Raw genomic sequence first — 22,897 nt, 5'->3', positions numbered from 1 at the left:
CGGTTAAATTGACATTACATGTTGACTTTTAATAACACATCTCTACGTTCTAACGGGCAATTCAGACTGAACGTGTTTTTCAAAACAATCCCATCCTTTTTTCTGTGTAAACACGAGTTTGCCGGACGTGCCTCGCGTTTTTTGAAGCCCCACGCACACGAGCGTGGTTAAAAAAATACTTTTACGTGCAGCGCTGCTCATCAACGTCAGTTCCAAAAGCAGTGAACCTATCAGAAGAATTTGGAGGCGGGGCAAGCGTTGAGTGCTTCTGTTCACAGTAGCAAGTTTGCATGACCAGAGCCATTGATAGAGAGCATTCTGCCAACGAAAAATATCAGCATGTCCGAGTTTTCCAAGTTTACATGTATTGCGATTAATTTTTATCTCAACCGACTTTAATCTTCAGATATCATCATCGATTTTCAACCTGGTCACGGTTAATCGTTGTATCCCAGCGGTACATTTAGAAACAGATGGCGTGAAGAGTGATTCACAGAAAGAAATGAAGTTAATTTATAAATTCAATTGACTTTATTTAGTTTATAAAATTAAGCACAGTCATGCACAGCAAAAATCAGTCAGCCACAAGAACACTGTCAAAGAGCAAAGCCCCAAAAATCTGAATGAGCTCCATCATAAACCAGGTTTAATGTTCATAATGTTCTTGAAAAATAAACATTCTAGAAAATAAGCATATTACTGTAGTGGCCAAATGAGCTGTATCATTAAAAACCTGAGAGGACAAAGTGTTCGCTTAATGCTGTAATGTAATTACATACATCAGCTTTACTCTATCCTATTCAGAAGAGGTCTCGCCAGTCACTATGTTAAACACTTTAAAGCCACCAAAATATATTTTTATATTAGGCAAACCATCAACAATAAAGTTTTCCGAATGAACATTTTGAAAAACCTAAAAAAATAGATATGCCTACTTTACGTTTAGACTTAGTTGGTGTCAGGAGATTTTCAATGATACCAAAACTTCTCAAAAAGACTGGTTCCATAGTTGAGGGACTTTTCCATTTACACTTGCAAATTTAGACTAAGGCAGTCCATTGGAACAATAAAATACAAACAGTTTGTACACTGTAATACTAATACTTAAAAATACTACAATTGAAAACAAAAAAAAAGTTCAAACCCACTTTTAAAGTCAGCATGAATTATTATAGGCCCAGAGGACAATGCACACTCCACTAAACACACATTTACACAATGTCACATATGAACAAACCAGATGGTACTCAACAGCAACATAAATGGAAAGTCTCATATGTGGCATTTTCCATCCAAGCGTCTTTGAAAGATATTCATCAACAGGAGTATTCCAAAGATACTTTAATGATCAAATACAAACTCGCACAAATCATATCTATGACTACAAAACAGGATCTGAAAGAAAGCAAAGCTCCTACAGAAAAACAAACGGGAATGCTTTATTTACAAGTACTGTGCCTAAATATGCATCGAAAGTTCAACCATGGCCTGAAACAGCCATTGAACTAGAGTGCTGAAGACCACTCGCAACTCAATATATTTGCAGATCCTATTGGGAAACTCAGTCTTGATATTTAGTGACCGACTACATACTGCTGCAGGTAAGATTGAGTAAGGTTGCGGAGTTCTTCTAAAGCATAGTCCTCCGGCATAGGCAGACGTCCAATGTGCGGTGCCAGCTGACAGAGAGGGATGTGTCGGAGATCTGGGGCGCCCTCACCGCCTTGCTGGAGACTCAAGACCACCCGCAGGATGTTAGCAACACGTTTGGCCATCTCTGTGAAGGAAGGCGAGATCAAGAATTTGTAGAAAATGTTTCACCAACATGACTCAACACACCGAGGTGTGCTTTGGAGGAACAGGGAAGCAACATTTCTATAAAGAATGTGGAAACCAAGTCATAGAATAGGTTTTTCTGACCTGATTGGGCGAGACGGTCTTTAGCCTTGGCGCAAGGGAGGAGCTCTATCCTGCCACATAGAGACGTCACCTCTGTATGTAATCGCTCCAGCTCATATCCTGGGCTTTCGGTCTATGCACACAAAAGGAGAAGACGATCATGTTGCTTGCTTTGACAACTTATAACCTATAGCTGCAGCAGATCCATTAGCATTGACGTACCTGTTGAATGTCATGCAGTGACTGGATGACATGCATGTAATCGAGGTAAACCCGTCCAGATGTGTCCCAGCTCTGAATCTGAACACTGCGGTCTGGTACCGCTAATCCTTCCAGGAAATCCAGAAGGTCCTTATGATTATCATTAATGATGCAATCTGAAAGAGAGACATCTTTGTAAATACGGGCCACTCATAAACCTGGTTTCCATTACAGATTAGAACAAATTGTTCACAATGTGAGCCAAATTTCACAAAATGACAGCATTTCCATTATTCGATGTTAAGAGTCTTAAACCTAATATTTTCCTTCCACAATGTCATAACAAAAATTATGGTGATGGATGTTCGCGTACATCGCAGCCATTGCAACAGGCATTATCTATATAATGGCATGAAAAGTAGGAGCTGCTGTGAATAAGGTGTTTCTGGAAATTAGTTGTATGCGATTTCACATTTATAAATGGTTTCATCAGATGCACGAACTTGGGCCGAAGAAAACATCCAGTCTGTGTTCGGTTATAATATAACAATTTATTTTATTTTTATATCAATAAATATAATTATAAATAGTATTGATTAATATTATTGTATATTAATATTTGATTGTATATCAATTTTATTAAATTGCATTTAAAACTACTCAACTGTCAAGGATTAATTTCCAAAGTTAACCATAAATTAAGTTTTCGCCACATAACCTTTGTCTATAAAGAATGATCATTTGACTTGCGTAGGTCAGATGCCCTATAAAATGCCAATCAGTTGCCAGCCAGCGCCAGAGTTTTTAACATTTTCACAAAATTTTGATGGCTCACAGTACATTTTCTGTAATTAGTTTATGGACAAACAATATATCAAATGAAAGAACATAGTCTCTGCTTTCAAATGAAAGAGACAGTATTCTATCTACATTTTTTATCACCCCTAAGATGTGGATACCTTTCTTAAAAAATGCATCACTTTGATTAAACAGCTGAGATAATAAAAATTTTTGGTCAAAGACTCCACCCAGATTAGACTCTGAACAATTAAAAACAGAAAGATATATACATTCTAGGTTCAGAGCTTCTGTACTTTTTCCAAAGGTGTGTAACAGCGCCACCTGCTGTAAAACCCTACAAACACAGATTGCCGTTGGGCGGGGAACGTTTTTTTTAAATGACAAGATAACTCGTCAATGGCGGTGGAAACAGTTAAAAGCTCTAAATTTGGTCTAAATTTTTCCCAAAAGATGGCAGCAAAAGATTGCTTAATTGCTTTTTGCTTTAAAAAGACTTAACCAACCTGGCGCCAGGTGTTGAATGACCAGCCGATGGCAGTGATTCCAGTGGCCGGCCTTATAGAGATGCAGGGCTTCCCGGTGTTTGTCTCCCTCTCTGCAGGCACGGATGGCCTTGGCCTGATGGATCCACTGTATGGGGATGAGCAACTTTTCGATGAGAAACTGCTCCTTCTTCATCGACTCTTCCGACTCTTCCAGGGGGCAATGAAGGTTCAGCATCTCCCGTACTGCCATTTCTCTACATCTGTGCACACATCAATACAAATCGTCTAATGTTATTACATTCAAACTAATGTTATTAATTCAAACACTCTTCTACAAATAAATACAAAAATGCACCTCAACAATAAACTAAACATATGCTGAGAATGAAACAGACACTAACCCCGAGTCAGGTATGTGCAGCAACACAAACACAGCCTTTTCCCAGAGTCCTGCACTCTCTAGTTGGGCAGCGTAACTGGCGTGCATCAAGCCCTGGCATGAGGTGGACAGATGGTTGTAGTTGAGAGCCTGCAAAACGTTCCACAGGTGCCAGCTCAGCCGATAGTCCAGACGATCAGCAGTTACCGTGCAGGGATCAAGTAGCTGTTGTAGGTTATAGTGCCTGATAAAGGAAAAACGATACAGAACGCAACAGCAAATTTAGCTTTAGCAGAGTTTTGTGCATAGCTGAATGAAATCGACCCATTGACATGATCTTTATTGAAAGAGAAGAAACCAAAGAGGTGGACACGAACCGGTCACTGTAAAGCTTAAGCAGGTGGAAGCAGATGTCATAGAGGGAACTTTTAGGTTCTTTCTCCTCCATCTCTTCATCCAAATCTAGTAACTCCAATTCATCCACATAGGGAGGTAAAGGAAGGCAAGCATACTTCTTCCCTTCCTCTGAACCCTGCAATAAACACATGGGTTAACGGCAGTCTATGAGCTTTATAACATGGGAAGGAAAATCTGGATTTTGTAATAGCATGTAGTACCTGAAAGGCGGATTCGTATTTAGCAAGAGCATCAGCGACAGAAGCGGTGGGAGGCAGCATGTACCAAAGATGAACAGCAACACAGCGCTTCCAGTCGAGCTCAGAGCACACGTTTATACAGAAGTCTGTTGACTGCCACACCTTAACAACAAGGATATGCTTCAGAAAAGTAAATTCCACAAAAACAGCATAGACGTCATAGCATTTCCATTACTCACTGGTTTGCCTGCGAGCAGAGCAAATATTTTCAGCCTCCCCTCATCTATGAAGGAGTCAGTCTGCATTCTGTTCCAGTCACTGAGCTGCAGAGCCAAAAGATCTCTACAATACTGAGAGCCCACAGCCTGAGACAGCATCAGAGAAAGGCGATGGTCCCCTAAAAACACACAAACAACCTTTATCAGAACATTTATAAAGCATATATGCAAACTACAAACAGACAACTTCACAGAAGCAAATCAGCATGATAACGTAAAAATGGAACAAAACAACTAAACCAAAAATAAAAAATGCACCGTTCTTCTGAGCCAGTTTGCAGGCCTTGCCAATGGAGTGGCCAGTAAGGTAACTGAATATGGCCTCAGCGTGGTTGAGTTGGAGAGCTCGACCCACTTCCTCCTCGATACGCTCAGCTGCGCTCTCTGAGAGCCAGTTTGAGAAGCTCCTCCGCCGCTCAAGCTGCTGCTGGTACTCAGAATACTCCTCAGTCTCCATATCCTGATCACCGTGACAACCCCAAAGAGCAGCACACAAAGTCCAAACTTGCCGCCAGTGAGCCAACACAGCTAACAGGAGATTGAAAATAAAACAACAGATTTGTGTTTGTTCAAATTAGGGTTTTCAGATCAATCACAACGGTTCCATTAATGGAGCAATGTGGATTCTTTGCGACATCTAGAGGTGATGTTGTAAACTGTAACCAACGGATTACTCCACCCTCCCCCTTTCTTTTGAAGCACTAAGGTGGCTGACACAGAACTAAGATGTTGTCATGGTTTCGCCTCTTTCCCGAAGGAGATAACGCATTTATGAAACACGTTTTTAGAGCAGTTTGTCTATTTAGAAACAACATCGACATCTCCATTGAAGGGGCCCCACAGTGTTGGCTATGTAGATAGAAATAGCTCATTCTAAGGTAATAAAAACAATACTCTTCATTATGTAAGGTCTTTATACAACTCTGAACGTATATTATATTGCATCTCTGCCAATACATTCTCCAAAAAAATTACACACTGAACACTTCTATTCCAATAAAAGGAGGTATGCTATCAAAACAAAATGCACTTCATACCATCGCCTGCTCCCATGTCTTTGTTGACCAACACAATCCACTCCGCATACTCGTGCAGAGCATCCACTCCGCTCGCGGGTTGGACGAAAGGACAAGGGTCCTCGGTTGTGATAGTGCTGTGCTTCAATCCAATCTCCAACTGCTTGTGGTACAGAGCCAAACTCTCTGCCGACTCCTTGGGCTTAAGACCCACCACCTTCTCCACACGCACTTTAAAAGGACATTCAGTGATCCTGGTTGGAAACAAACACCTTGAGCAATGATTCCACCGCATTGTTTCTTTGCAAATAAAAAAGGAAATAGCTAAACTTACGGTTTGGTTTTGGTTGGTTTGGGCAAGAATCCGAACCCCATGCTTTCTGTTGCCTGTTCCTTCATTGCTTCCGTCACACTAAGTTGATCTCCAGAGTGCACCAGGGTCCAATTGGGTCCCCAGCCCACTCTAAAAGACCGTCCTCTGAACAAAGCAGCATCCATCAGCAGACGTCCTTTTCCAAGTGTTACGGAGCTCTCTAGAGGTACAGGTCCTCCCAATCTGCGGGCTCCCACGGTACGTAGGGTAGGTTCAGGAGGAGGTGCAGGCAAAAGAAAGGAGGGGCCCAATGAAGGCCACGGGGTATCTGAAGCAAACGACTTGCCAAGCTTCTGAGATATTCCACCAAAAGGTGCTTCTGGCAAATGAGAAAAAAGTCCTCCTCCTGAGGTGAACTTGGTTTGTAACAGGCCTCCAACTGTGAGGGTGAAGAAAATAAATATTACACATAAACCTGCACATTTAATAGAACTGTTCTGAAATTGGATTATTAAGAGAGCCGTACTTGATGGTCGACCACCTCGAGAAAGCAAAAGTTTAGCAGAGGCCACGTCTTGTATGAGCTTTGAAGAACCGTGTTCTTGAAACAAATCACACTCGTCATCCTCAGCAAACAGAGAGGCCTTCATAATCTGTGTGGAATACAAATCAACATTTAAAAGACAGAACACACAGAATGTGAGGTTATGAAAGCAACAGAGACGTCCACACGTGCACTACCTGCAAGGTATGAGGGTTGATGCCCATCGCCGACGCCATTTGGCTCGAAGCCGAAACGGGCTCGTGCTCGGCAGGAGTCTCGGCTCTGAGCTTGCTCTCCAGTGAGATTCTCTCTCCATCCTCGTCCCCCAAAACACTGTCTGTGGCAGGTTCTTGGGTTATGTCGGCCATGTCGCTGTCCAACTCCGACACACGGCTTAGGAGCTCAAAAACCGCAGTACTCTACACACAAAGATATCAAGTCAGGTCTTTTCTACTCCGAGTGAGGACTTACAATAATTCTAGTTCTTTTACTATATATAATCACTTTTGTATGCCTGGTTAACAAAAACATGAAGGTGTCTAACTTCACTTTGATAAAGTAAGACCGTAGCAGCAGGTGTATCCATGAATCTGACGGACACAAATATTTTCTCTTAATTTACTTTATTGTTCTTTTATTCGTCATTTAAATGCATGACAAAATAGATGTAAAATCACAGTCATTCATACAATTCGTCACTATTAAACATCCAACTAAGACACTCAGAAGCTTATATTTGTGCACCACTTTGACAGATACACACATCACTGCATTTTTTCTTCAAATGGCATAAAAGTCAAATACATTTTTGTAGAATGTTCCACAAATCTCATAACGCTGTTTATTAAAATAAAAGAATCCAACCAGTAAAAAATTGTATTATGCCTGGCTGCATCTTGTTCCACTCACAACACACCCAAAATATGTCTTATATCATCATAATAATGTTTGATAAGATACACAATCTTTTCATTAAAGACTTTGCATTAACGTCAATACTGCAACAAAATTACAGAAAGATCTCAAGCCCAAGTTGTCAAAATCACCCACCAATTTTTTTTAAACCAAAAATAAGGGGCAAGATCACCATCCAGGACATAAATATCACAGATAAAAGGTTACCAAATACCCAAGATCTTTGTGTTTAAAATGCATTAACTTTCCAATTGAAGTCACATCAGTACCACGTAAACCCCACTGCCAGTTTTAATGGGTACTGTGGGGTCCCGTTAGCTAAAAGTGAACACGGGGGGTCCTCAGAGACCAATTTGTGTAAGACCCGGTGCATTCCTCAGTCTACCTGAGCCTGTGGTGGCACCGGCTGCTGGTTCAGATGAAGCTGCTGGATGCCGGGAGGAATGCCTGTCTTCAGTTTCTTCAGGTCAACCTTGGATGAAGCCACTTCCTCCTCTTCGTCTGAATCCTGTAGGCCATACTTTGAAAAGTGGGCCACCTGTAATCCAATAACACATTAATGTTCCATCCAAACATATCATTTTAGTTTAAAATATTTTTTAAGAACCACAGGGGGTTTCTCTTACCTCAAACACCCACGAGCCAGTTTCAGGACGGTACTCCAGGAAGCGAGCGCCTTGTTTGCGTGAGGCAGCTTCCAGCCGGCCCTCATAGTTTGTTGCAGTGAGTCTCTCTGGGCTCTTGATCTGACAGCACGTGGTCTTGTCATTGGGCCAGACACCATCTAGAGTCACCTCCGCCCGTCTGCATTTCAGATTGAGCAACATACAATAAACCAACAAGGAAAACGCTGTTTAACAGAAGCCGAATGGAGTTTTTGAGTAGCATGTACCTGTTGAGACCCTCTCCAATAGGAGGTTTCTCTTTGTCATCAGGGTACACAATTATCTCCTTGCGCCTGAAGTGCACAATCTCATCCAGGTTCATGTTGGTCAGGTTCACCTCACCGGTGAAGAAAACTGACCCATACCCTTTATAAAATAAATTAATATATGTTGAAACAGATTTGCTCCATCATTGTGCCATTTGAAACACCAGAATCTTCTTGTCGTTTGACAAAAAATATACAGCTAATGGCTTTACCTTTTCTGCCAACAGTTAAGTTCTCCACAATACATTCTCCGTTCTCATTCAACATTTTTCCCAGCTCCTCCATAGATGGGATGGTATAGTAGCCCACACGGCCAAGAACAATACCTGAAAGTCAGAAAAAAGTTCAAATGTGATTTCATGATGTCCTTAAAGCATGATTTGCGATGTGTTGTACACGCACCAGCAGGATGAGGAGGTTTCTGAGCGTCCAGCTCATCATCTCTTTCCTCCTGAATAGAATCCTCTGCCAGGGAGATCTCTTCACTGCTGGCCTCCAGGCCGTTGCGATGACTAGAAGGTCCGCGCATGTTGAATTCAGTGATAGTGTCTTGCAGTAAGGGGCTCAACTGGGCGTGCGGAATGGGTTTGGAGATTGGGTTGGTGTAAAACTTGGAGACCTCCAGATCATCTTCCCCACTTCTCTCCATTGTCGCTTCTCTTGTATCCCTTTCATCCAGGCTCAGACTTGAGAGTGAAAGAAAAGAAACTCAAGGTTGAGTCATTTAAAAAAAACTTAAGTGATAAAGAAAATAAAATCATTACTTAATACAACTGAAATTCATTTAACATCTTATTTGGTTCTTCCATGGATTTGATGGTTGTACCCCACACTATACCTATAAAACATCATTACTCCAAACTAACCTGAGTCCATTCTGTGGGTACTCTGAAGGGGAGGCCAGGTCATCAGCTTCTCTGTTCATTGAGTTGTTATACAGACTGCTGTTATTCAAGTTCTTCAACACAAGCTTCTTTATGCTCTTCCTAAATGACAACATCATATATACACAAACATTAAACCCTTTACATTAAAGTGACAGTACACCCACAAAAAATTATTCTGCCATTTATTCACACTCTTGTCATTAAAAAAACTGTAGGACTTTCTTTCCTCTGCAGAACACAAAATATATTTTGAAGAAAGTTCACTTCTACTGTATGGACACCAAAACAAGGCAAGTGAATGGAAACATCTTCTGTTATGTTCTGCAGATGGAGGAAAGTCCTACCAGTTTCAAATGTTAAGAGGGCAAGTAAATGGTGCTAGAATTTATATTTTTGGGTGAAAAGTCCATAAAACTATCCTTTTTTTATGACAACAAAGCTTGCAGATATATAGGACTTTCAGTTCATACCGAGGCATGAAGGCTCCATTGGTGTGTGAAGGTTCATCATCATCAAGTCCATCAAAAAGCTGTGATTTAGATGAGCCCGAGGAGGACAGAGCTTTAGGACGCACTCGGGTGGCGGGACGAGGGGTCAGTTTGTACTGGGTGGGGGTTGTCAGGGCTTTCTGGGCAGCTGGATTTGTGGGCTTCAGGCGCTAAAGTAGAAAATTATGTATTTTTAAAACTTACTACAATTAAACCATAGTAGTATGAGCTATGCAAGACATAAACCAAACCTCTTCCTTCTTTTTGGGGTCAGACAGCGAGTTTCTGAAGAGGGGCGAGTCTCCAAAAGGTGAGTATGCCAACGCATTGATCTGCTGCTGAAGTACAGCTTGCTGCGCAGCTGTTGCGCCATGATCAGTCAGAGCTGGGAACCAAATCCACATAATAGAAATGACTTATGATATAAAACTACATGTCTGATTCAGAGAATCAAGTATTCGTACTGACCAACAGGTTGTTGGGGTGCACCAAAATTCAGAGTGCTGGCTCCAGTGTTAAAACCAGTCCCGAATGTACCCACTGAGCCCAGGGTTGAGCCTAGCTTGTTCTGGTTGTTTCCAAACAATGACGTCTGCCCGGTTCCTTAAGTTTTAATATGGACAATATTGGTAAGTCAAGTACAAGTCAAGACGCTTCTTTTAATAACATGAAAAAAAGTATATAGAACATATACCTGTTCCAAAGCCAGTTCCCAATCCTGTTCCCAGGGCTGTTGTTGCTGGTTTATTACCAAAAAGACTCCCGCCAGCACCAGTTCCACCAAATCCTTACAAAAACAGCAACAAGAAGAAGTTACACTTCAAAATATGACGTATAACAGAATATATTTGGAAATTCTAGAATCAAACCTAGATCCACACCAGTAAAACCACTGGAAATAAAGACTCACCAAAGGTTGACGAGTTCGCGTTAGTCCCTAGAGGGAGCGTCGGCTTATTTCCAAACAGACCAGTGGCTGTGCCAAAGGAGGGTGCACTGGTGGTGGTGGTACCAAATCCACCTGGCTTATTACCAAAGAGATTCTGTATAACAGTGGACACAGTGGTCAAACCAGAGAAGACTTTTGTAAATATGTTAAAGTGATCAAGAATATAAAAAGGAGAAATTCGTTTTTCGTTCTCCAGATATATCCAGTGTACCCACATTCCCAAATCCAGTGTTAGGTTGACCGAAGAGCCCCGTGCTTTGTCCAAAGCCTGCAGCGGTACTTGTGTTAGTGTTTCCGAAAAGCCCTCCAGCCTGTGAGGCAGCGGTATTGCCAAACAGACCCTGAAAAGATACAAGACATTGGGTTACACACAGAATTGATCTTGACTGTAAACAGCATATTTAAATACAGATTAATGTAGCAAGGTACATCGTACTCACCATGGTGCTGGGCTGACCCATGGTATTGGTGTTGCCAAAGGAGAAACCAGTGTTTTGTGTAGTGGTGGCAGAGCCGAATGGTTTGAAGAGACTGGAAGCTTGCTGCTGCTGCTGTTGTTGTTGTTGTTGTTGCTGCTGCTGCTGCTGTTGTTGTTGTTGTTGTTGTTGTTGCGCTGGCTGCTGGCCAAACAAACCTCCGGCAGTTGTGCCAAATGCCCCTGTACCTGGAGCAACACGCACACCTTAAATAAATATATACCCACAGTTACGAACAACCTTTCGAATGTTACCTCAGTATTTACTTACTGGTGCCAAATGAGGTTTTGTTCTGGCCAAAGCTGAAGCCAGTGTTTGGAGCAGAGGAACCAAAGAGACCAGTACCAGTGCTGGAAGTAGCGGCGGCTGTGGCTCCAAACAGACCAGCTGTGCCAGCTGCCATGGGGTTGGAGGGCCCCTTTCTTCCCGCCTGGTAATCCTCAAACCTCAGTTCCTTTTTGCAAAAAAATATCAACGCTTATGATACAGAAATAACACAAACTTTTGATTTGAATAAATCTCTATCTACTCTATCTAAGGTTTAAGTACTAAAATGAAACCCCTTTCTACCTCCAAGGATTTAGTCTCGTATTCCTTCATGGCGGTGATGCACTGGTGTTTGGTATTGATGCTGGTCGTCACACCACCCTTCACCATTGTGTCACTCCCAGTTGGTGGCTGATACAAGACAATAAAGATTTTGGATAAATAACCTCACATGAAAGAAAGGTAACTCTCAATAAACATCAAGCGAAGCACAACATTCATCAAGAATGTCTAAACCAACATTGAATTTGATTGTGGTGCCAGGTGGGGCAGGGGTGAAATTAGTTGACCCAAACAAGGAGCCTGATGTTCCTCCAAAAGGGTTGGACGTGGTGTTGGTTGTCCCAAATAATCCTCCACTACTGGTACTGGTTCCGAAAGCTGTAAAGCAATTAATATAATTATTTCACTATTACTTTCAGTTGTGTCTAAGCCTGAATAACAAATCGAACATAGAATACTTACTGCCAAATGTGGTTGGTTTGTTGGCACTGAACGCATTATTCTGCTGGGCAAACAAGCCTCCACCTCCGGTGTTGGTGCTTCCAAAAAGGCTGTTTGATGTACCGCTGGGTGCACCGAACCCAAATCCAGCACTGGTGGAAGATGTGACAGGTTGACTAAAAGTGCTTGAGCCAAAGAGACCACCTAGAAACAGACACAAACATTTTAAGACATTTAAATAAAATGATATTACATCAACGTGCATTTTTTTTTTAAGTACTCCAAGTGTGAGAATTTAAAGACAGCGGCTCAATTCTGCCCTAACCCTAACCCTAATCATACCAGGCTTGTTCTGCGTGGTCCCAAAAAGTCCTCCTGTGTTGTTTGTCGTCCCAAACGCTGACGAACCAAAGCCACCTGTTGTTCCAAACCCAGCATCTAATGGAAAAAGCAGCACAAAAATCAAACTTTGTTGCTGGCCGAGTAGCATTAATATTAAGTAAACAAATAACTATTCACACGTTTTACTTACTTTGTTGCCCAAATGTTGATGAAGTCCCAAATCCTCCTGTCCCGCCCCCAAAGGGAGCAGGAGCACCAAAAGATTTGCCAAACATCTTGAACTGCTATAGAGCCTGCATATGTCTGTAAAAGACACAACTGCTGTTAGCTCATTCATTTTTAAAGGAAATTATTTTGATATAATCTAGAATTGATTATGTAATATGTTTAATTTAAATTAAAGGTACTGTTAATTATTTTGTGAATGTATTGACAGAAATGCTTTGTCTTTTATGTTTTTATTAGGGCTGTCCATTGAACACGTTAATTATAATTGGGGGGATTCTTTATCTCCTTAAGCAAAGAAGCAAAAGAGCGGGGGGGGGGGATTTAGTGAGCCATTGGTTGCATTTTGCAACCTCACCACTAGAATAGAATTGAATACACTGGACCTAATAGACATGATGCCGTTTACACAACACTTTTAATTTTTATTTAAGGCCTTATTTTATTTGTCACTTTTATTTACAGAAATGGTCCATGTAGATGTTACAATATATAACTTATATTACAATATATCCAAACGACTACTTGTTTTTAATATTTAGCCTACCTAATCTATACTAAGAACGGTATAGTTTTTTTAAATAGCGCTTTTAATTACAACATTGATCACTCACTTGTCTACACCTGTCCTGGCCGGTGGCATAAACTGCTTAGACTAGGCTTAGAAGTTAGTCATCAATTTGTTTCCTTCAAAGACTGGTCATAACTTTAAATAAGTTACATAAAAAGGTAGATTGGGATAATAGAAATATGAAAAAAAAGAATGATTAGTCCTAACTAATTGTTAGTCAGGAAGACCAACGTTAATTGTTAAGACGCAGTCTTTCCACGGTAATCGTGGAGAGACAGGTCTTTTGTTACATATTATCTTGTATATAATGACATATTTTACAAGACAGACAGAAATGCTGGACGCAAGAAATGTGACTATTGGATGGATTAAGGCCTATGAAATGCGCTATTAGAATTTGCATGGTTTTTTAACTGACAACAGAATGCACAACACCCCGACAACTGATAATAAACAAATATTTTGGAATATGCCGGAACAACCCTGAGAAAACCGGTCTGCGCAAGACTGGGAACTAGGGCTTAATGTAATGTAGCAAATGTAGCTACATGTGCGTAGTTACCGTTTCAAATACGATTGTTCAAAGCTTCAACTTTGCTTCGAAGTGATTTCAAAATCTAATAATTAGAAGAATCTATCCATCAATCATGCATATACATAAATGACACGTGACGCAAACTTTCTACTTTCAAATTCACATGGCTCGGTAAATATGCTAACCTGCTAGCAATAGGGGTTGAAGCGCAATTTAGCCAACAAATTACATACTTAGCCTTACCGTTTATTTTAAGGCGATTGCTTTATCAAACGTCAGATAAACAGATCCTCACTTGAATGGCTCGATGTTTGCGGCAAACTTGCTCTTTGTTGCTGGTTTTGGCTATCAACTTGCCAACTTTTCTTCTCAGCTCAATGTTGATGGAGGGAAAGAACGCGGCTAGCTAACAGATAGCAGTCCCCGTCATGATATTAAGACCTCTGACGTCATCACGTACGCCAAAATCGTTTACTTTGGGTTTCATTTTTATTTTATCTATGTATTTAATTATTTTCTATGAAGTAATTTACTATTATTATTTTATCATTATTATAAACAATATTGTGATATACACCAAAATCCAGTAAAGCCCCTCGTTAACTAAACTTTAAAGTCCCAGTGAAATAAAAAAATCTTATTTTTCCTTAAAAATTGCAGCGTTTATAGTAAATATAGCTTATCAATTTGGGTCGTTTTCTTTTTTAAATTCATGTACCCTCAAAATCATCAGTTAAATCTGAACATGCGCTTTCGCCCTGAAATCCATCTCAAATGACATCAATTAGATGGCTTGACCGATGCATCCGTTAACTCCTCCCCTTCAGTTGTCCGTCTGCTGCCAGTTTCATTTCAAAATCAATGCAACAGCTGTTTATACACATCCAATCAATTCGCAGTAAAAACGCAAGCCACACCCACAACTTTTCTACTTTAAAAATCCTTTTCACTCGGAAATGTGTCAGAATATACGTTAGTAATCGATCGCAACTTTTTAACCGGAAGTTAATAAGAATCTTGATTTAAAAAAAAAAGGTTTTTAATTTCACTGGCCCTGCGTTCCAATCAGCATACTATCCGTTCTATTAGTATTCGAAAGTGGAATTAGTATGTCCCAAATCGTAGTATGTTGAAAATAGTATTCCAAAGATTCCCGGATGGTCTACTACTTCCGGTAGAAATTCGATGTGCAGAATGATGCACACTTTAACGGCTGACATTAACCATAACTCACCACGAGTAGGCGGAGTTTTGTGACACTCCACTGCATTAATAAATTATATAACTAATTCGTCACTAAATTAACAAATGTAAGTATACAGTAAACATAACATATAAAATAATGAATGAATGAATGAATAAATACCTTAATGGAAATAAGAGTTGTCTTGTGACGTGTGTGACAGATATTGGCCACAATGTTATCTAGTCAACAATGGCCACGTCCGCTTCTGTTAATATGACCCAGTGTGTGCAATCTCTTTTGCCATGCACTCAAAAGTACCTACTATTCCGACACAAAAACAGCATTGGAACGAATTGGAACGCAGGGTGGGAATTTAAAGTCCCAGTGAAATAAAAAAAATGTCAACGCCTATTCATTGGATATTGCAGCGTTTATTGTTAATGATTTATTATTGTGATTCATTCTCTCTTTAAAATTTGTGTGCCCTCATAATCTTATGCAACGATACGTGTTTTTATGTGTCTTTGGTGAGTTATAAGTTGCCCATGTATGTATTAGACCCGTAAAATAAAATAAAAAAGTGTCTAAAAAAGATTCATTCTATCTAAAAGGGAATGCTCACCAAGACCTGCCTGAAACGCCTCGTGTAGCCACACCCCTACAAATCTAGGTCAGTTTGTGGTATGATTTGACTAAGACCACCCAAATGTATGCACAAGTTATGTGGCCATACCTGTCAGTACAATTGATTTGGAACCTAGGGCATGTTCAAGCTCAAATCGCTGCACAAGAATTTGCTACGGTTTCCGGGTTGAATGACATGTTTCCTGGAAACGGTTTGCAATGGTGTACAACAGGGTTTAAGATAAGTTTTCTCTTGTGTGGGGTGTGTCAAGAATGTCAGCCCAATCAGCAGCAACATGTATATAACCCACGCAGTATTAAAGAGACAGCTCGCACAATGGGTCCAAGTACAGTCGTTCAAATGTGTCTGCTGCAGCTCGGTATACGCAGCAATTGAAGAGATTTTTTTGCAGTATTCAACACGTATTTATACCAATTTCATCAGGCTCCGAAAAGTCTTCAAAAAGAACACAAAGAATGGCCATCTCAGCTGCCATAGTTCAACTCTTGCATCATCACAAAAGGGAGTTCAATTAAAAAACGTTTTGCAAAATTTTGTCATTTCTGAATAGATTTCCGTCACACGGTTGCAGTTTTCGACCAATCACTACACACTGGTAAACTGGCCAATCATAACACACCTCGCTTTTCAGAGCGATGAGCTTTGTAAAATATCTACGAGTTTCACAGAGGCGGGGCAAAGAGGAGATACAAAAATACACGGTATGTGGAAAATACTGCATGTATACACATTGCATTACATCAAAAACAAACGATAATATTACATTTTGCCGTGATCTCGGAAATTTGGCAATTCCCACTTCTGATGTCATGATTCCGAGCTTGTAGGGTTCAGGTTACTTCTTGTCGAAAAGAATTCAGGACCCCAGATTCATGCTTGCGTGTGTCTTGGGAAAATGTTATATGATAATAGTTTTCAACTGATCAGTTTGCTGACTATTCTGGAATATTTGTGAAATACTGGCGGAGCATCTGTCCTTCCCTTCAACTATCAGTCTGCTTCTAGTTCCATTTCAGGCTGTTTTTATTCATCCAATCAAATAACAGAGCTAAGACGAAAGCCACGCCCACTATTTTTCTCATTATAAATCAACATTGTTTTCAATAGTTAGTTTCTGTATATTATATTGGATTTATTGGCATTATTGAAAAATGCGGAAGAAAAAATGATAGCAACTTCCGGTTCACGGGGACTTTAAATCGACTGTATGACTTCATGTGATTCCAAAGAAGACCTAGACCAGGGGTCGGCAACCCGTGGCTCTCGAGCCGCATGTGGCTCTTATGCCCTCCTACTTTTGCAGTCGTTATAAGGCACTGTTTATGTAATAAGATGCGTTTTGGTCGATCGGATCACAAGTGTATGAAAGAGGCTACACCTGCTTCTGAGTCTATTTTGTCCACTTTTGTCCCGATTTCTTCACGAAAAAGAATACACATTACACCAGGGTGTATGGCTGGCAAAATATATACCTTTTTCGTATATTTCATTAGAACGATAGACGAAATAAGTGCATGCAATGTAACATTACAGACGAGATGACAGAAAAAAACATACAGAGAGCAGCGGTTTTATTTCTGCTTTGACAGATGTGAGACAACGCCGAACACTGCGTTAGAAATGGAATGGTAAGAAAACATTCTGCTTAGTACGCTTTTCTTCTTTAAACCAAACTTTTAGGTCTATAGCCAGCATTGTTTAAATCCCGCCTGGTTAGCGCGCTTCTCATTCTAGGCTTGTTCGACTTGATGAAGCTCCATGAGATCCGACAGGCGTTTGAAATCGTAGTACCGCGAGATCCATTCGAATAACCATAAAAAGTTTGGTTTCGAATCGCTCTCGCGGTACTTTGATGTCATCAGTCTGTCGGGTCTTGCGGCGCCGCATAAAGTCGAACAAGCTAATGATGCCCATACGGGGAGAGTAGGCGGTATATAAAGGGTGTTCATCAAACGCTGCCAAAACAAAAGTTCACAGAGAAAAGCTGAAGTTTAACTTTTAACCTCGACTCTACTCCCACTTCTTGCCAGGGACAAAAAAATATAAATTGCTTATCATCTAAATACAAAAATATCTCACTGTATTGCCACCTATTGGTGCAACTGGGTAACTAGTAACTTACATGCCTAACAAACTGTGTTTATAGTAATTTAAAGGTTACATATATTTTGCGGCTCCAGAAAATTTTGATTGGGTGGGAGAAGGCCCAAAAGGGCTCTTTTTGTCGCAAAGGTTGCCACCCCTGACCAAGACCAACAGTTAATTTATTCGTGTCTAATTTGTTAAAGAGCCTATCGTTGGGTTGCTATGTCCACAAAAGTCCTGTTTAAATCGACTTTTTCAATGATAAACACACGACTTGTACAAGACATTAAATATTAATAAATAACGTGAACTTCTACCTTTCGCCAACAGGAGGCAGAAATGAGCAAATCTCACAGGGTGTCGGAATCAGAAGAAGATGACGACCCACGTCATTGCACGTTGGTTTAAATAGCACAAGGCGGATAGAAAAAGTTCTTTCTGATCTTTGTAGTCGGTGGTGATGCGAGATGTGCGCTACAGAAAGAATCCGGAAAAATAAAATTCGCGAGAACAAGACATGGTGTTACCACCCCAGTGCTACCCACTGTCGGTGTCTAAAATACTGCATGTGTTCTGTAACATAAAAGCAGAGAAATGTAACCACGTGCTCAAATAAACTACAAAATGGTAAGCCACTAGCTACTAATTTCATCTGCGATCTCAATATAGCACATGTGTTTATAGAGAGGATAGGTCTTGCTTGTTGTAACCTTAAAAAATAATTCAACTCTTATTTTTTGTGCGTCACAGATTCCATGTTGCATTGGGTGTCTTACTGGATGGATAGCATGGTGCTATCAGGTAAGACTTGATACCCAATTTTAATTGACTTTTTTGGGGGGGGGGTGTTTACACGGATAGCACAGGTACAACTGTGAGGTCTGCAAAAGATCTGGAGATCTAGTGATGTGCTATGATGAAATCTAAACTGAAATAGCTGGAATTACCGGCAGATTGTTAGGTGGTGATAATCGGTTTTCTGAGCACTTTATAATATCACATATCATTATATACCAATTGTTTATAATCTGTGGTTTAAACATCAGTTTCTCTGTCTCCCAGGTTTCTTATGGAGGGAATCTGAAAATGTTAGGTGGGTAATAAAAATAAGGCTATTTCAAATATTTGTCTAGTTTATCTATGATGAAACCTAAACTGAAATAGCTGGAATTACCGGCAGATTGTTAGGTGGTGATAATCGGTTTTCTGAGCACCTTGTAATATCGTACAACATACCATTTGTTTATTATCTGTGGTTTATAGATCAGTTTGTCTCTTCCTAGGTTTCTTATGGATCGAATCTGACCATGTTAGGTGGGTAATAAAAATAAGGCTATTTCAAATATTAGTCTAGTTTATCTATGATGAAACCTAAACTGAAATAGCTGGAATTACCGGCAGATTGTTCAGTGGTGATCATCGGTTTTCTGAGCACCTTATAATATCGTACAACATACCATTTGTTTATTATCTGTGGTTTATAGATCAGTTTGTCTCCTCCTAGGTTTCTTATGGATGGAATCTGACCATGTTAGGTGGGTAATAAAAATAAGGCTATTTCAAATATTAGTCTAGTTTATCTATGATGAAACCTAAACTGAAATAGCTGGAATTACCGGCAGATTGTTCAGTGGTGATTATCGGTTTTCTGAGCACCTCCTATAGTTTCCTACAGCGTACCCGTTTTGTTATCTGTGGTTAAATCTTCAGTTTGTCTGTCTTCCTAGGTTTCTTATGGATGGAATCTGACCATTTAAGGTGGGTTATAAAAATAACGCTATTTTAAATATTAGTTTAGTTTATCTATGATGAAACCAAAACTGAAATAGCTGGAATTACCGGCAGATTGTTCAGTGGTGATGATCGGTTTTCTGAGAACATTGCTATAGACCGTTTTAATACTGCGGCACCCTTAACACCTACAGATCTGATATTTAACAGTTTCCTTTTTTCCTAGGTCTTTAAGACCATCAGGTTTATGAGGTGAGCATTACAGAAATTATTTTTATATAAATATTTCCCCAGTTCATTATGATGAAACAAAAACTGATTTAAGCTGGAATTACCGGCAGATTGATCAGTGGTGATTTACAGTTTTCTGATTTCTACCAGAACATCTTTAGGATTTTGTTATGTTTACCCTGCAAACAATTTACGCTAATGTTTTCTTTCCCCACTAGATTCCAGATGAGGCGGCGTAGGACGAACCATAAATTCCCGTTGTATGTGAAAACTACTGCCATACATTTGTATTGCGTACATTATTTCCTGGTGGGTCAGTGTCCTGCGGACTTCTAAACCCAATTAAACACACCTGATCCAGTTTATCAAAGTCTTCGAGATTACTAGAAATTTCAAGGCAGGCGCACTGTAGTTGAATGCAGTTTAACTCTGTGGGACCAAGGACCAGGACTGCCATCCCTTCAACTTTGACTCCTCCCCTTTCCCGAAACCAAATAAAAGTAATTAAGTCAACATGTCTGTCTCTTTATTATTACTATGGCACAACTGTATATACATGAAATTTAAGACATACAAAAAAAAAACTCACTTATCCTCAATATTGGTGAATAATTAGTAAATTTATTTGCTTTAACCAAACGTGTATTTTGTATCTGAAAGAAACCCTAACATGCACCATAAACCATCTAGTCTTCCTCCTTTTCAACATGGGGTCTTGCTGCAGAGCGAGAAAGCTGTCGAGCCATATATCTCTCTCTGGCTGACATAACCGTCTGTTCACTGCTGCGTTTGGCAAATTTGCCAACTTCCTTCCGTCCATCACTTTTATCTTCATCTTCTTTGGCCTTTTCTTTCGCCTTATCGCTGTCAGTCTTCCTCTCCATTTTCTCCACATCTGTGTTTTTTTCTTTGCTGTCCAGCTTATGGCTTTCTCCATCCTTGTGTGTCTCTTGCATTTCTTCTCCCTTCTGTTCTCTGTCTTTGGGGCTGTTGTCCCTTCTGTCCCGTTTGGCATCTCTGTCTCTTCGACCATGTCTGTCTTCTATATCTCTGTCCTTTTTACCACGTCTGTCATCTCTATCTCGGCCTCTGTTGTCTTCTCTATCCTGTTCTCTGTCTCTTCTGCGTTCTTTGTCTTCCTTTCGGTAACTGTATCTGTCCTCCCTGTCTCTTTCCCTCACCCTCTCTCTCTCTTTATCCTTACCCTTGTCTCTTTCTTTGTGGCTTCTTTCTCTGGCCTCCTTCCTATCCCTTTCTTGCTCATCCTCACTGTCTGAAGGAGATTTTTGTCTGTAGTGGCGCTTTGAGTGGTTAGTGTTGGTGGTCTTGGTAAATTCTGTTCTGTTTTCCCCCTGATCCTCATCACTGTGGGATTCTGCCCTGCTCTCACTTTGTTTTGGTGGGGGTTCAGTGGTCGATGACTTTTCTGTTGCTGCTGAGCCTGTAGCTTTCTCCTCTCTAAAAAGAAAATTGTAGGTTAGTTTTATCCGAGCCTTAAATCATGCTAGCAAAAAATGTAAGATGTTTAGCATCAACAAACATCAGCGTATGTCCTTACTTTTTTGCACTACGATCAGGCACTGCCTCCTCTCCAACTGTTTGGTTGAGAAGATGTCTATAAAATCCACTGAGATCCTTCTGCTTCTTCACATCCAGAGCAGCTGAAAATAAAAAAACAACTGTCAAGGATGTCCTGTTTAATACTTATAACAACAATGCAAAGAATTTCAAAACCTCACCTTCCAGCTCTGCTTCTCTCTTCTCTTTCTCCAACTCCTCCTGTCTTTCTTTAAGCTTCTGTCGATAAGCTGAGGTTACAAAAGCCTCTTTATCAGCAAACTGCTCGCCCTCCGCTTCTCTCTCTTTTTGGATCTTCCTCTCATCACGTCGCTCTTGTTCCTTTTTTCTCTCCTCCACGGCGACGAGCAGCTGGTTAATATACTTGGGCTGAAGAAATATTGCAAAGGACATTATACCTATACAGATTGATCTGATTCAAAGTTGTATTTCATGGGGAAATAAAGTAATGTTTGAGGTTTACCTTTCTGTCTGTGCCACCCAGCATTTTTTTATTGCTTTCCACTTTCTGTTTCTGAAGATCATCATACACACTGTCATACTCATAAACCGTGCTGTCCTCTTCAAGAGCTTTTTGCATCTCAAGACGTGTCTGACGTGAAAAACAATGTTATAAACTCAAGCCTCACATGAAGTGCATAATTTTAAGTACATTTAATGTATACAATCCTCACCTGTTTCATCATCTTCTTTTTGAGGGCTTCCTTCAGCAAACTCTGCCCAACGGTGGCCTGCAACAAGAACTTCTGTTGTGTTACCATGCTCATGATTTAATTTTAAATAAAGGTGATGTGCAGATTCATAGGGCTTGTCACCTCATCATCTGAATCATCTTCAAACACAGATGGTCGGGGAAGAGGGACAGATTTTGAGGCGTTCTTCCGAGGAAAAACGAGCCCGTATCTAAAATGTACACAAAAACGTAAACGCGGATGAGTATCCTTTAGCGTGTTTTATACCCAGAGATATTCCCTCTATTTTCTAAGCATTGTTTACAAGCAATGCACTCCGAACTTTAAGAAAGTTAATCACCCACAAATGATTTAGCCAAAGTGTTTGTATTCACGTGTTTGGGTTGAAGCATTAGCTCAGCTTAGTGGATCAGACAATTGTACTAGCTTGTTTTAAACTGTAAAACAACATGCAAACATAAACCTCACTTCATACTAACCGTTTAAAACAATAAAAAAATTTTATACCCCATTTCTAGTATAAAGTCTACAAAATTACTATAAATTTGCGATCAATCACTTACTGTTTACCAGAGGTCGCCATCTTGCGCAGAACCACCACTGACTGAAGTCTAGCAGATTCGCTAATTTAACACAAAATCGACAACAAAACGGAGTTGAAAGATAAATCTATATGTTTTTACATAAAAACAATTAAATATATAAATAACATCTATTAGTTATGTAAATCACAATGACGCATATGTTTACAGTATTGTGAATGTGCATAGTGTGAATCGATCGATACATCTGTAATTTTCTGCAGCACACTGGGAAATTGTTTTCACCGTCTACCATCTGCGAATCTTTTTTTTATTTGAAGAAAACAATGTGTATAAACAACACGTTTCTAAGCGTTTATATTCTAATCTTAATTTGGTAAATAGA

The 22,897-nt window shown here is 40.1% G+C and overlaps 2 protein-coding genes, 1 long non-coding RNA gene and 6 other non-coding genes across 10 annotated transcripts; 7 read left to right on the top strand and 2 right to left on the bottom strand.

Annotated features, from left to right (window-relative positions):
* Positions 1–508: 508 nt before the first annotated feature.
* On the bottom strand, positions 509–14,241 carry nup98 (nucleoporin 98 and 96 precursor). 2 transcript variants are annotated; one of them, XM_056730922.1, is made up of 33 exons: positions 14,117–14,241; positions 12,681–12,793; positions 12,491–12,586; positions 12,170–12,352; positions 11,946–12,085; positions 11,729–11,836; positions 11,429–11,612; positions 11,123–11,346; positions 10,898–11,023; positions 10,644–10,776; positions 10,428–10,520; positions 10,202–10,336; positions 9,985–10,118; positions 9,716–9,903; positions 9,225–9,344; positions 8,761–9,044; positions 8,571–8,684; positions 8,320–8,458; positions 8,054–8,231; positions 7,813–7,965; positions 6,710–6,931; positions 6,495–6,621; positions 5,990–6,407; positions 5,677–5,909; positions 4,898–5,167; positions 4,601–4,758; positions 4,383–4,523; positions 4,143–4,297; positions 3,788–4,009; positions 3,405–3,646; positions 2,122–2,276; positions 1,921–2,032; positions 509–1,777 (listed from the first exon to the last, which is right to left on the bottom strand). In XM_056730922.1, exons 2-33 carry the CDS (start codon positions 12,763–12,765, stop codon positions 1,575–1,577), a joined length of 5,475 nt encoding a protein of 1,824 aa, XP_056586900.1. In that variant the 5' UTR covers positions 12,766–12,793; positions 14,117–14,241; the 3' UTR covers positions 509–1,574. The 2 variants fall into 2 exon arrangements, with proteins under 2 accessions (XP_056586900.1, XP_056586899.1); XM_056730921.1 differs by having other exon boundaries at positions 14,065–14,240.
* Positions 14,242–16,915: 2,674 nt separating this feature from the next.
* Positions 16,916–20,213, top strand: LOC130407698 (uncharacterized). The gene is made up of 9 exons (XR_008904670.1): positions 16,916–17,281; positions 18,069–18,365; positions 18,489–18,539; positions 18,801–18,831; positions 19,022–19,052; positions 19,243–19,273; positions 19,466–19,496; positions 19,696–19,721; positions 19,919–20,213. It is a non-coding gene; the product is annotated as an uncharacterized LOC130407698 (long non-coding RNA).
* LOC130408561 (small nucleolar RNA SNORD65) lies at positions 18,650–18,723 on the top strand. Its single transcript, XR_008904775.1, has one exon. It is a non-coding gene; the product is annotated as a small nucleolar RNA SNORD65 (small nucleolar RNA).
* Positions 18,877–18,950, top strand: LOC130408563 (small nucleolar RNA SNORD65). The gene has a single exon (XR_008904777.1). It is a non-coding gene; the product is annotated as a small nucleolar RNA SNORD65 (small nucleolar RNA).
* On the top strand, positions 19,098–19,171 carry LOC130408557 (small nucleolar RNA SNORD65). Its single transcript, XR_008904772.1, has one exon. It is a non-coding gene; the product is annotated as a small nucleolar RNA SNORD65 (small nucleolar RNA).
* LOC130408558 (small nucleolar RNA SNORD65) lies at positions 19,319–19,392 on the top strand. Its single transcript, XR_008904773.1, has one exon. It is a non-coding gene; the product is annotated as a small nucleolar RNA SNORD65 (small nucleolar RNA).
* LOC130408560 (small nucleolar RNA SNORD65) lies at positions 19,542–19,615 on the top strand. Its single transcript, XR_008904774.1, has one exon. It is a non-coding gene; the product is annotated as a small nucleolar RNA SNORD65 (small nucleolar RNA).
* On the top strand, positions 19,768–19,842 carry LOC130408564 (small nucleolar RNA SNORD65). Its single transcript, XR_008904778.1, has one exon. It is a non-coding gene; the product is annotated as a small nucleolar RNA SNORD65 (small nucleolar RNA).
* Positions 20,210–22,597, bottom strand: nsrp1 (nuclear speckle splicing regulatory protein 1). Its single transcript, XM_056730850.1, has 7 exons — positions 22,534–22,597; positions 22,094–22,181; positions 21,953–22,009; positions 21,742–21,870; positions 21,440–21,647; positions 21,259–21,361; positions 20,210–21,158 (listed from the first exon to the last, which is right to left on the bottom strand). Exons 1-7 carry the CDS (start codon positions 22,551–22,553, stop codon positions 20,387–20,389), a joined length of 1,377 nt encoding a protein of 458 aa, XP_056586828.1. The 5' UTR covers positions 22,554–22,597; the 3' UTR covers positions 20,210–20,386.
* Positions 22,598–22,897: the final 300 nt, after the last annotated feature.

Source organism: Triplophysa dalaica, chromosome 19 (genome assembly GCF_015846415.1).
Source record: "Triplophysa dalaica isolate WHDGS20190420 chromosome 19, ASM1584641v1, whole genome shotgun sequence".
Classification (NCBI taxonomy): Eukaryota; Metazoa; Chordata; class Actinopteri; order Cypriniformes; family Nemacheilidae; genus Triplophysa; species Triplophysa dalaica.
The sequence above is the reverse complement of the archived record's forward strand: the minus strand, read 5'-3'. Positions and strand labels throughout refer to the sequence as shown.